The sequence below is a fragment of the Lonchura striata genome, chromosome 8 (assembly GCF_050655825.1).
Source record: "Lonchura striata isolate lonStrDom1 chromosome 8, ASM5065582v1, whole genome shotgun sequence".
Taxonomy (NCBI): Eukaryota; Metazoa; Chordata; class Aves; order Passeriformes; family Estrildidae; genus Lonchura; species Lonchura striata.
The window spans coordinates 18397375-18412081 of NC_140710.1; the positions used below are offsets into that span (position 1 = coordinate 18397375).

At 35.0% G+C, this 14707-nt stretch overlaps 1 protein-coding gene across 7 annotated transcripts in view; it reads right to left on the bottom strand.

The window, feature by feature from the left end:
- Window positions 1–14707, bottom strand: part of DPYD (dihydropyrimidine dehydrogenase) — a 349713-nt gene that overhangs the window by 219691 nt on the left and 115315 nt on the right. For 5 of the 7 annotated variants that reach the window (XM_085586539.1, XM_085586538.1, XM_085586535.1 and 2 more), the window contains 3 exons: window positions 13434–13595; window positions 5065–5261; window positions 1150–1231 (listed from right to left, as the gene is read on the bottom strand). In XM_085586539.1, coding sequence (XP_085442665.1) covers window positions 1150–1231; window positions 5065–5261; window positions 13434–13574 — 420 coding nt within the window. In that variant the 5' untranslated portion in view covers window positions 13575–13595. Of the gene's footprint in view, window positions 1–1149; window positions 1232–5064; window positions 5262–9526; window positions 9625–12082; window positions 12198–13433; window positions 13596–14707 lie in introns of those variants that run through there. The other 2 variants (XM_085586540.1, XM_085586541.1) reach the window with 2 other exon arrangements.

Consider the following 14707-nt stretch of genomic DNA (forward strand, 5'->3'; position numbering starts at 1 on the left):
GCTGCACTCCAGAACCACAGAGGACTTACAGGTCAGGATGACATAGTGGCTCTATCACCATATCTCCATCTCCATTCTAGAGACTTTGTCATAACAGAGAGCCCTGGGAACTGAGGCTACAAAGGATTCCCAGCAGTCTATGCCCAGTAATTTTGTCTAAAGGTGTCTCAGTGCTCTGTTTAACACCATCCCTCACTAAACCTCCATTCATTCTGTCAGTCTTTTCAAGGGTTGCAAAGAGAACCTTCAAGTAGAAAAACAGACCTGCAGCACTTTAAACCTTATCTTGCATCTTACTAGCATTTTTATAAAACCCAGGCAAGATAATGTTCTCACTCAGGTCTTGTGACAACAGTCTACTTCTTTTACAAAAAGAATCAACATGAAAGAATTCAATGCAAGAATTTCTTGTTTCATGGAAGGCTTTAGTGTGTTAAACATAAAATATCCCTCCTCGTACTCAAAATTTTGATCCAGTGGTACCTTCTAAGTTTGTAACTTCTATTAAAATGTGCAACAATTGTAAATACTATCTAAATCTTCAGCTCAAGTCCTAAATTACAACAAATCACTGTTCCCATTATCTATAAACAACACACATTTATTTAACAGAATAATGCATAAATATTGCTTTCCAAGAAGTTGAATGGACTGTTGCTGTTTATAACAGATGATCATGTTAACACTTTAATTTGATGCATTTTATTATAAAATTAACTTGGATGCAAGACTGTATGATAAACCATTAAGAAAAAAAACTCAGGGAGAACGAACAAAAGAAGTAGCAAGTATGAATGGTTTAAGTAGTGCCAAACTTGCATGAAAAAAACTTGATTAAAAAAAAATCAAATCATTCCAATAGCTACATTGAACCCCTAAAGCAATTTAGGAATTTGTTTCTTACAGACAATTAATCACATGCAGGCATTCCAGATGAGAACTATTGATTGCCCTTTTCCAAACTAGTGGCATTCAGACAGGAGACAGACAAATGCCCTGAGCAAGAGGAAGCATCTTCCTGCCTCTGTCTAGCATAGCTTTTAATCGTTCTTTACTAATGTGCATGACATTTTGCTGTTAATCTTTGGCACAGTTCTTTTTCTTTTTTTTTCTTTGAGCTATACATAGGCAGGATGTATTTTTCATTACCTTCACTCCAAGATCCTTCATAAGTTCAGCTTCAAAATTCACTACATCATATGGCAAACGGAACTGGGGGATTTCAGACATACTAAAACAAATAAAAATGCCTGTAACTGTTAAGAAAATATTATTTTTATATTTGTTATTATTATTTGCTAAAATACTTATATTATACCTTAGATAATTTTGACATATGTGAATGGAAATGTGCTGAAATGTGACTCTTGACTTTTAATTGTTAGAGTGACAAAAAAGCATTATTCATCCAATGCTAAAAATATAGGCCAGAAAGGCAGTATACCTTGAGGCCAACACTGCCCAGTCTTGTACGTGACTAATCAATATATGTTGAGTTCCAAAGGACTTTAGCTCCATTCCTTTTGTTCACCAGAATACGTAACACTAAGCTTAGGATACCCATTTAAAAAAAGACCTCATGGCTACTGAAAGCAAAGTGACATAGCAATCTTTCATTAAGCTATCCAATATGAGTATCAAATTTCCCATACAATTTTTTAAAATAGGTACATATGCTATTTTGAGCTAGAGTATTTAAAACTGTACCTCCATTTCTACTTCATAAATTTTTAATTATTTTTCAGGATGGACAAATACTTTATCAGCTGTTGACTTCATGACTGTTTTTCAACTTAATGTTTATTAACTGGCATTTTTTCGTCCTGGGGAAGATTAGGAATGACATCTTCAAGTTCCCAGAATCACAGAAGGGGAAAACTGCAGTGCCAGTATAGAATCTCAGTTTGTATCTACTGATCTACTGATACAAATCTTATATATATATATATATTTAATATTATATATTTTAAAAATATATATATACTTATCTCCAGTGAAATGAAATCTATATATGCCAGTTTGAAATTCCTAGTGCAAAACATGTGGCAGATAAACACAGTGAAGTTAAACTTTAGATACTTTTGTTCAATAAAGATAAAAACCTAAATATGCAGAAAAGTAAAGGCTTCTCCCCAGATACTTCTAAGCTTCAAAAGGTCTAATCTGTTTTCAAATTATTGAATCTGTAATATCCATAACAAAGCAGAGGCACAAGAGATTCACTGCAGTTTATTTTACATATGGATAGTAACCATACCATCCTCAGCATCTTACTTGGACAGGCTAGAAGAGTTTTATTTCTTTTAAGTTGCATCAACTTTAATGATATTGATAAGAAACTGGTGTTCTTCCTTTCTTCTAATACTGCTCTTTTTACACCTTTCTTGACCATTATGCAATGAGAAGTGTTATAAATATCAGATATAATGAATGTGTCAATACAACTTTCACAAGTCATGCTAAATAAACGTGTCTGAGGCAGAAACTAATGTATCAATATGATTCTGCAACAGAGATTCAATAAAGAAATCTAATAAAAAAAAAAGGAGAGTTCTATTTTCCAGGCCACCTATGTATTTGTTGAAGCCCTGACATTTCCACAATATGCTCCCAGAACACCACTGCTTGTGTTACATCGCTGGTAGAATCTGAAAACACTTTTTTTTGCTCTTATTAAACACTTAGTTTTATGCTGTGAGGTATACCTACATGTATACCTCATTAACTATGAAAATAGGCTTTTTATGGAAGTCAACTATACATCAATAATTCTGATACAATTTCTTTCAGCAGCAGCAAATGGTCTCTGACTCTGTAATGGAGAGACAGAGGGGAAAAGGAGAAGGGGCAGAGATGGAGGAGGAACACAGTGGATGCCAAGTGTCCCACAAATTCACATTGACCTCAAATTTGACCCAAGTCAGAGGTGCTTGGACAGGTGCTTGGTGTTTCTTAGTGACCTCAATTTACTCCTGCTCAAGGGACAACTCCTTGGCATAGTGAAAGTATTTTGGTACATTGTAAAGTAGTGGCATGGATAGGAGCCAAAGAGCAAAGCCTATTCATGGTCTCTAAGCAAGAGTATGGTGTGCTCATGCCTACTCTACTATAAAGCATAAATTTTACACAACTGGTGAAATTTTCATATTTATGGGCAGGAAAACCTGCCCATAAATATGAAAAATCCAAACATGTTCAGAGAAGCACAGATTTATGTTACATTTAAATATCCCACCACAGGAATTGCAATCACTAGACACCTTTCTAGCATCAAAATATTATGAAAATTAGCTATGATGCAAGAAACAACCTAATTAAAAACAATTGGAAAAAACTTTAAGACTACAAAAACACTGCCATAAGAAACAGCTCATTCCAAATACAAAATTGATTTGGTCTTCTTAGCAATTTGCAATAGTTCATGAAGCCTTCAAAATACACACATCAATAACCTACATTTGTTAAAAGATATGCTGCAAATACTTAGAAATGCAATAAGGGATGACTTCTGCCACAGGCCAGCCTCCCTTCTGTTTCAAGATTAAAATAAGGACAAAAGGAACTGATGTCTTTAAACCACACATGAGCATTTCTACAGTGAATGGAAGTAAAATTTGACCTAGATTGATACATGTCAAGACTCAAAAGAAAGAAATATATTTTAAAATACACTCCTTGACTATTAAGGATACTAACAGAACAGGCAAAACTCTGTGTAAGGCTTTTTGCATTAGGGGAAACAGGCAAAACATTATTTTAAATTCAAGTTAAACCATGAAGAACTTAAGATCATACTGCTTCAAATACACAAGCACGTACTAAGCAACTGTAGCATTGTACCACAGCACATTGTCCCTGAAGCACCTGCAGGAAGTCCTGCACTGTATTGCCAAGTCCAACCTGTTACCAAAAAGAGCCATTTTGTTAAAAACCTAAACCTCTTATTAATTCTGACTGTTTTACAGCAACAGACTGATTTTCATCTGGTATTTATGACAACACGTGCTATTGAACAGGTAAATAGGTATTTCACATACTAAATTTGCAATCCCCTATGGTAACTAGTTCAAGTAAAAGAGCTTCACAGTTAAATGCCTATGGATTAACACCTTGGTAATTGGGTAGAATAATTCTGAACCTCACTGGGAAAAATGCAAGTAATCAGTTCAATTTCTTCAAAACCAATTCTCTTCTTGCAGAGCACTGAATAAGTATTTGACATTATGACATTATGGATCAATTTCATTAACCGTGTCAACTCTATTGATCCCAGTGATGCTGCATTAAGAAATGTAAGTGCATCACCCTTCTTTTTCTCTCTGTTTCATTACAATTTTTATTTTTTAAACACATTGTGTGAGAGCATTTGGTACTCTTACACATCTTACATTGTAGAATTTAATTTTGATTCTGGATGGCTTGGATTCCACTAGTCAGTGTCTGAATTATCGCATAAAAAGGGATTCCAACAAAGCTACTAGATTTGACCACAGCCAGTACTGCAGTGGCAAAAATTAATTTTCTAGTGTACTTGCAAATACTAGCCAAGGGTTTGCCATACAAGAAAACTGCGAACGTACCTTCCTTTTTGTATTTGTAATTTTTTGAAAGTTGAATTGCAGAGGGTTTATTTCACCCATATGCCATGGTCTGCTAAAGCTGCATCCACTGATGACTGATTGCCACTGTCACCTCTATTTGCACAAGGTAGTCCAGGAAAGCATGCTAAACCTAAATTACTATCTGTCTAAAGATAGTTATTTCCTTTCTGATAATTTTCTAATATGTTAATTTGATAATAACAATTGCACCCCAGAATTTAACATACAAAGAGAATATAGGAGACAGCCACCAGATTTTCAGTTAAACTTGCCTGGACCTATTCCTCTTTTAACACGAATGATCAATTATTCAAATAAGAAGTGACTTTTAGAGATTTGAAATCTTCTATTCTCTTCCTTGCTAAAAGTCAAGCAATCACATATAAACTATGTATGTATAACAGTTTTCATTATGCTTTCTACAATAATTGGAAACATTGCTTTGCTGTCATTGTTTCATTACCTTAAGCCCCCAAGGTACTCCTGCTTTTCAAATATGGTGATGTTTGAATAGCCCAGTCGAGCCAAAAAGGAAGCACAACTTAAACTTGCAGGTCCTGCACCAAGAAGAGCTATCTTCACCTGATATGCTTCAGGCATATCTTCTAGAGGAGGTAAGGACGGGTTTCTGATCTGAGGAATATTCATGGCTTTGAAAACCTGAAAAGCAATACAATCAACAGATCAAACACTTCACATTCCCTCCTTAAATTTTATTATGACTGACATGATGGAAGCTTCTGCTAGTGCTGTCACATAGCTGATATATTATAGCAAACTCAAAACATTTTAGAGGTTTCCAAATGACATGATCTGTGCATTTGTGAGGGATGTTGTATTAGCAAGGTTTGGTCCTTCTATGGGCCTTTTTGTTTTAAAAATCTCTGAAGTCAGGTTTTTCACTACTATAACTTTTACAGAGAAGACAGATCCAGACTACCAGTAATAGAATAAGAATGCAAAGTCAGCCAGATGGCAGAGAATCTCTGCAATGCCAAAAAATTTCCCTGCAAACAAATTATTCTTACTAGTAGAAAAATACCTCTGTAAGTAATGCAAAGGATTATAGTGCCTGTAAAGGGGCTTTGCTTCCTCAAGAGACAACCTGAATGATCCTGGGAAAATCACTTATAGCTTGAATTTTAGATATAACAAACTTTATATATGACAAACTTTAGGTGGGTTTGAAATGCTTTTTAGGAACCACACTTAGTCTTCAGTGCTATATTTTCATTGTTAATCCATGCTTTAGATGCTTTCTCTTAGATAATTTTTATAGGACTTTATTTCAGTTTCTTACCTATCTTATTTAATTTGTTGTCTACTCTTTAAATGGGTTTCCAAAAACCACAGACACACCTGAAAGTTAGACTGTTCTCCCTATGCCCCAATTATTCATTCACCGCCATAACGCTGATGATCTGCTCCAACCTGTCCTGACTATTAAAAATAAGTAGGAACTATCTCTGCCCACTGTTGTGCATTTCTACAGAACCCAGGGGGCCGCTAACCTGGTTGTAATATCACACAAGTTTCCAGATTTGCATTAAATCAGTTCTATACTCAGATATACAGGGAAGAGGCAAAGGCAGAAATATTCTGCATTGCCCAAACTAGATTTCATTCTCCTCTGCAATTACATAAATTGTAGGGAAATGAATTGAGTCTCTATCTTGTATGATCTACAAAAGGGAAAATAATAGACTTATAGCCTTAGAGGCTACTAAACATTAGAAGCATGGAAGAACACAGGTACATCTTTTTACTTTAGGCATTAGGAGAAAAATGTTTAACCCAAGCAGTATATAACTGTAGCAGACAAGAGAATTCCAGAGTGCATTGCATGGGGATTCTCAGTCTTATCACAAACACTCTCAGTGTAGCATCTCAAGAACTACCAGGAGACCACCCTGTTCCCCACCTATTTCAATGCAGAGCTGTGTTCCCTAAGTACTGACTAGTCCTCTAAAATACATACACTGATATTTGCCTTAATAAATATCATATTTAAACTATTTAGAAGCTTACCAACAGATTTTACTTTCCTTACGACTCAAGAAGCAAAGGGTTTTCACATTAAACTTTTGCAATTCCAGTCATGATTAGAATTTTTTATTTATATATTGAATCAATGTTCATTTTCTTCATATGCACTTGAGCACTCATGCTAGGTAAACCAATGATTAGTTCCTTCCCTCTCTAAAATTTCTGTGTCAAACTCCCCCAGTCTTTGTAAATTGACACAGCGGTTTAACAAACTGCATGAAGCAAGAGACAGATAATTGTTTTAAAGAAAGAATCATTTAAACCTGACAATTCATACAATATGGGAAAGTTTAATGTGGTTATTAATGGATTTCACAGGCTGAAAAGCTCATATTGCACTGTGAAACTAGATTATGATAACCCAAATGCAATGATATTTCTAAAATGTCTGCTTTGTTATATTAATAAGAAATTGCTTGAATTATAGAAAATTTTCATTAGTCTCATATAGTTGTTTAAGAAGGCTATTCAGTAACAAAAATTATATAACTTGCATATTTAATGTGCATATTGAACACCCTGAATATGCATATGCTTAACAAATTTACTACCAAATTTACTTTATTGTTAACATAACTATTTTTATATGTATTATTGAATAGTCATACCCATCAAATAAATGTTACACTGAAGTTCCACACTACTGTAGTGCAGTGTTAAGCTTCAGAAACCAAGCACTCATGCAGAAAATCCTAGGAGTTCAGGCTGAATGGTCAACTTTAATTCTGCCTATTTGCAAACAGGGTAAAACTGTCTTTATGCAGCACAGTCAGCTTGTGTGGCAGTATCTTGCCATCTGGAATTCAGTGGCAGTTTTGCATATTAAGGCTGGCAGGGTAACTGTGTGAAAATAGCAAACTGCTTTAATGCATTTCAAAAGATTTTTACTCACCTCATGCTGAAGTTTCCCTATACTGTAAGTCACTTAATTAAATATCACTGAATTCCCCTGTATAAATCCTTTGGTGGCTAGAGATGAGTAACTGGCAAGCAAGTGTTCAGTGGCACATTACATTCAACTGTCCTTTCTGCTTCAGACTATGTTCAGGATGCAGGTAAAATTGAATACTATTACCCTTCTTTCCACTTTTGTTCCAAAAACATTATTTCTTTCTTGTTTGGTGTTTGGATGGAGTTTTTATTTTGTTTTGCAGGGCTTTTTAACCAAGACCTATTCAGGAAAATAAGACCAAGTGATGAATTTTGAAGCAGAGTCTCTCAGTGAAAAGCCTCAGTCATCATCCTCATATCTGCCTTTCCTTCTGGTTCTCATACACCGTCAAAGGAGATCAGACAGTTTAACAACAGATGCTAATAACATTAGGCATTTATTCTTCAACTTTTTGTCAAATACGACACAATTATCATTACTTCACTGTCAAGGGCCTATTCAAATTAAACCCACATTAATTCTATCCACTTCTTATGTCTTATGTCTATTAGAGTCCTCCAACAGGATATCCCAGCTTATAAAACATGGGAGACTTAGTCCACAAGTGAGCTCCAATTTGACCAAACCAAAACAGGCAATCTATTCTGCTAAGTTCCAACAACTGAAAAAAATCCCCTCATGATTCACATGTTTGTAATATATCATAATTCTCCTATTTGCATCACTTCACTGTGTGTAAAGGTGTGAGTGCACTTGCTCAGTGCTCTCTACAGTATGAAATTCAACAGTTTGTTGTATTCTCTATTGTAAATAAAGCATGCTTTCACTGCAAAGGGGTCATGTTCCAAAACATTAAATAAAGAGCAGAATTCCAAAATATATAAAAATAATGCAAAACATGAGTTCATATTCAGGTTCCACAAAATGTCCCACTTGAACAAACTACAGTGGTTCCAATTGCTGAGCAACTGATTCCAGTTTCAATTTCCTGCAAAGTTTTAGCCAAGTCATTTTAGCTGCTTTTGAGAATGCAGATAGGGAAAGGCTTCCTTCACTAAGGCATTGAGATACCAAACAGTTACTGATATAGATATTAGAATCTAGCTGGGATTAATTTTAGTGTAAAGTGTATCAGTATACACTGAATTGTTATCACATTTTACTAGTGCACAGACAGTAAAACACAGGCAATGAAATCAGGAACATTTAGAAACTGGTTTTACTAGTTTCACACTTTCCCACTGGTTTCCATGGATATTTCTCTGTAGGCTGGTTTACATTAATATGGGACAGCTGAATATTTAAAGACAAATATCATATTTTGCACATATTTTAATACAAAATAAATCAAATTGCATGTACAGTAACCTTCTTGAAGTTGTCAAATTACATAATCACCCAATTAATTCCATTTAATTGCAGTGGATAGCATAGGATGTTACATGAAGTTTTTTTTCCACAGACATGTGCTAGTTATGAAACCTTCTTGATCTTCCCTCCACAATTTAAGAGCTAAAGTTGCAATACTTCAGATTTTTATGGAAATAGGTGAGTGCTTACAAAATTAGGCCCCAAAACATCTTATTAAAGACTTTTTAAACCTCCATTATTCTAGTCCTAAGATATCCCATGGATCTAGGACACTGCAGAGTCCAAATCTCAACATTTCATGAACCCTACCACTAAATGGACTTAGCAACATTCATGCAAATGCCTTAAAAAACAAACAAAAAAATGCTTACTATCTGTAAAAAAGCTTTGGAGAAGTTTATATAACTTGCCAAAATATCGGGAAATCTTTCAGCATTGGCCAGAGAAACCAGAAGTCCTCAGATTCATCCCTGAACTATTGTAGAAAACAAATTTGTATTGTAGAAACAACACCATCCCCTTCAGCCAAGCCTGAAATTTTATTTTTTATTATTGTGGATTTCATGATGACTTAAAATATGCAATTACTTAAAGATGTATTAAAATTAATACTCACAAATAAGGGCTTTTTCTATTTGTCCTGCTGTCTTAGCTCTCCAGAACAACCCTTCTCATGCAGATGCAGCTCATGTATCCATGCCCAGCCTGGTATCTCAAGGCCATCCTACTGTAGGAATAGCAGCCCCATGAGAACCACCTTCTCACAGCTGCAGGACAGAGTGATCAGAGCTATCACTTTGTAACTCAAAGAGGAACCTAAGCCCAAGGGCACAGTGTGCCACTCCTTGGCAAGCCCTCAGGTAAAACATTTCTCCCTTGACTGTGGTGGGCTGGGGGAGAAGGGAGGTTCAGCACTCAGGTTCCCTCACCAGAACACTCCTTCCAGCCCAGGTACTCTGCTGAGCTGTCCCTAGGTGAGCAGAAGGTAAGCTCATACAATCCCTCTTTTCAGAAAAACACGTATCAAATTTCCTTTTCCAATTTCTTTCTGCTCCAGCAGCAGTCAGAATGTATCTCCAAAGAGGAACAAATCACCACAACTGTAACTGGCACAAGAGCCACAGTACTAAATGATCTAGTGTTTATATCTAGTATGCAGAGATCAAAATAATACAGTTTTTATTTAGCTTGTGCTGCACCACTCAGAATGATTAAACAGAAACAGAAGAGAACCTTTAGATTCAATAAAGTCTATCCAAAAACATTATCATTTGAAGGTTTCTTACTAATATGACAGCAGATAAGTTAATAGACCTCACTTCCTTTTCACTACAAGCTTGCAAACTTGTACTTGAGTAACCAGTGATTGTAGTTCATTTTGGGACTGACAGCCATATACCTCATGCTTATATGTATTGTCACGGCAATCTCAGTATATTTTCACTGAACTTGTGTTCAAGAAACGGATGTTTCCCAATTCTGAAGTACTTGGGCAAAGGAGACAGATAAAGGCATTAATATAATTTTGACCTGTGCAAGTAGCAGGTGTAACCTGAGCTTGACACTCGTCATTTGTAATAGTGAGATTTACTCTGTGTTATTCTCTAGATGCAACAGTTACCATGGTAACTGCATCCCAGTATACACATTTTACATCACAAATACAAATGGACATCTTCTACTTAAACATTTAATCGTCAAAATTCACATTTTCTCAGGCTGGATTACAATTCACTTTGAGAATGAGCCAAACATAGTAACAAAACTATGAAAGGGCAGAAGGAAAATGCAGGCGACATAAGGTGCCATTTTTTTTTTTACTGTTCTACCGTATGCAAGACAAATATTTTACAATTAGGGAGCTTTATCTGCAGTATGAACAGATGATCAGTCATTGTTCAGAAACACAAACGGGCACATGTCATACCCATATATTTTCCATTTTAAATCCACATTCCTGCTTTACTGCAATTTTATCTATTATCTCAGCTAGCAGTTGTGCCCTTTTATTATTGCTCACTCTCATAATGCATCAAGTGTATGATCCTCAGACTAATTCCAAGGGAAAAAAAAGCCTAAAACTGGCTTCATGCACAATGGAGTTTTCAGTAAATAAGCCCCTGTGGGACAAATATTACACCATGCATGAGAATCACCATGCAGCTCTCATTAAGACTAACACATGTTGCATGCCTAAATTACACAATTTGCTAAGTTACTTCTACAGGTAGAGAGCTGTGAACACACTATCTGGGCCAATTCTTGTATGAACAGTAGTACGTCACTATCTTCTTCAATATTATAATCTCTATTTTTATAATGATTGTTACTTGGAAGCACTCATACCATTAAATTTTTTCAACTATACCTACTTTCACAGTAAAATTTAACTGAAAAGTAAAAACATTACTAATTGCAAAAGTAACTGCCTATTATTACTAATTAAGAATGCTGAAATACACACAAATTCTGTGTTAAACAGCAGTAAACCTAGAGGTTATAAACAACATTTTTTTTTCTTTTACTTTTTTATATATTAGATGTACAGAAACATAGATACTATGAAAATACTAAAGATAAAAAAAAATTTTGAAATGTTCTCTTTGTTGGACTGCCTTATAGAACTATATAACAATTTTATCTGTTAGAGCTCCTGGAACAAACATAATTTTAAACAAACTTGAAACATTGAAAACCATTCATCCTCTGCAGTTTTCATATCAATCATTATGCTAGCACTGGCGGTTTTTTTTACTAGATTTCTAAAGATTTTTGAAGAAAAATGGCAGATACTTAGTATTATCTATCAAGTCATAATTCCTCTCTATTAATCATAGAATAAGGGCTAAAAGAAGACACAAATCAAATTATAACAGATATTACTTGCATTTGGTTCCTAAACAGTAATATTTCATCATTGTCTTTATGATCTACTTGCCAACTGTTTAATCTTTTTTGTTTCGTTGGTTGGTTTTAGGTTTCTATCTCTGGTTTTGTAGAGGGTTTAAGGAAAGAATTCTTCTGCTTTGCAACAACTAGCTTTTTATATACATATAGAATAAAGGCCACTAGAAGAAAAGCTGATAAAGCCCAACTATTGAACATAAACATAGAACTAACACAGTTCAGTGTCTCTAATCTCATCCTGTAAATGAGAACTTTGGATTCTTACCCTTGTGTGTTAAATCTCAAGAAAAATGAAGTGGATAAGTACTTAAACGAGAGAGAAGATTCAGCAACAGCTAGCAGAAAAGTTTATCAGGTGCTCCAGAAGATTTACAAGTCTCCTGGAGAGAAGAAAGGAGGGATACAAACACATAAAGAGAACAGCAGCAGCAAATAGTAATATTTTGTCATCAAATCATGACCTATAGCAATTGAGAAGAGGGTGTGAAGTCTATGCTTGACACTAGAGGAAAATACTGGTCTTATAGATATGATCTGTTACTTCCAGATTGATTTGCATTTCTATTTTGGTTCTGTTCTACAAAGTTGTTTTTTTTTTTTTTCCCAGGCATTGCAAAGTTGACTGGAACTTCATTGTATGTTTGTAAATAAGATCAGCCAAATGGCTCAGGATACAGAATAGAGACACATACATTAGTTAATGACTGTATAGAAATGTGCAAACTTAACACATGAATATGTTGGTTTTAATAGAGCCATAACTCCTCACTTTTACAGAGGCCAAAATGATAATTCTTACAAAATGTTACTTCAGATAGATCAGATGAGGTACCATCTGAGACCTTGAGTGAGGTGGAAAGTCTCCATGCCCTCAAAAGAAGTTAACAAATGAGTAGTTGCCTCTTTCTTCAGACAGAATTTGGAGCATTAAAACTACATTATCACAAGCAATGCACGAGAATATCAACAAAAACCCATGCAAAGAATTTCTAACATGAAGCAGCAAGTAACAATCTTTGCTTCAGTAGCCAAAATATGCATCTACCTTTATGAACTAGTAAATTTACATATATATACTGTGAATCTGTACCAATATAAATAGATACACATGGTATCGCTAGGTCAACCTCAAACTATGTATGTACTTAGGTTTGGAATAACAGGACAATAAAAATAAAAAATCATCTGAAGTTTCTCCTTTGTCTCAAAGCCATTAATTCTGCTATAGAATCTACCCTATGCCCAGAACAGTTCCGCATCTCCTTAATATGCACTTACAGATTCAGCTGCACTTGATCTTTCCCCATGTAGCCTACTTGAGCAACATCCACAATTTCACCTGAAATAAATTTTTCATTATAAAATAAATTGTCTCAACTACCAGTATGTCTAAAGAACCATCTTGTTCACAAATAATGTTCCTTATGTTCCTATAATGTACTGCATTATGTATTTCTATGCATTTCAGTGTGCTGTAAGAAAAATTATAATTATTCTAGCTTTTTATGCTTTAATTTTCTTAGTAAATTTTTTTTAAAAATCATTAACAAAGGTAACCACAGGCAATATTCAATAGTACATACAAAGAATTTAAGGCATTTGCAAGTCCTACCTACCTCAGTAGCAAACTGCTGCAATCCACCAATATTAATTGGTCCTTCCTCAGTAGCATACAAATTGCAGCCACCAACACAGAGATCTGATGTTGGACACACCATTCCGCATGTCAAGCCAAGTGGATTGTCAGAAAGAATCATTTTGGCAGCTCCATAGTAGTTCTGAAGGAAAAAGAGAAAGGAAAAAATAAAGACGACAGTCACATACCAATGAGGCAAAAATTCAAACCTTCAAGAGAGAATTTTGTAGTAGAATAATATATAAGCATATATGTTAAATAACATTGACATAACTTAAATGTATTCATATATTATGCAAAGTTCCATCAAAGACACTGAGAAGAAAGTCAGCAAAAACTGGATTATGCAAAGGTAAGCTTTTGTTTTTTAGCTTGTAAAGTGGTTAAAAGCATCTTCAGTCTGAAGTGGTTGTAGGATTTTTAGTAGCTTAACAAATCTACCTTCAAAAACTACAATTGCTGCATTATATGCTTGAAAATATTCTCCAATTTCTAGGTCAATTGGGCAGTAGATGAGTTGCAACCCTTGTTATAGGTATGACCAGAAAGTCCCGGTTACACTACCAGTTCTTTACAGCTCAGGAACAAAAAGTTTATTTTACACATCTGTGCACACCACCTATGTGGATCTTCCTGTCCTTCACACAAGACCAGTAGTGCCAATTTTCCCAGACACATGATGAGAAGACTTTCCATGTAGCCACCTGTCGATATTGCACTATTGAATTCTTTTTGATCTCTTTTTTTTCTCAAGACACAGCAATCAGGGCAAACACTTATTTTCCTGTTTCCTTAAAGCATAAACCAGGGAACTAATTAAATATGTTACCTACAATTCACAACTTCAAAGATTCTCAACATTCAGTGGACTTCTTCCAAAAAGCAATAGTCACCAGCTATATGAGAAGTAGCAAGGATTCTTGCCATACTAAAACTCTAAGGAATGGACTTCAGCAAGTTCCCAGTGTCTGATTCCATGAGAAAACAACCTCTGGTGATTTTTTTCACCTGGATAATTGTCTTAAAAAGAAGAATCAGAGGAAATGCCAGGAGTGACCTGAAATGTCATTTAAAGGGAGAGAACTACTTTTGGCAGTTCTGCACCTATATTATTGAAATCATATTGCAACTAAAGCAAACTTTTTACATACTGTATTTTCTTGTTTGTTGTCAGTATAGAAGTGTAGTTAATAATAGCATGTAGTTGTTCCTTAATTTAATCACTTTTCCCACCTCCTCTAAAAGTCCCATCAA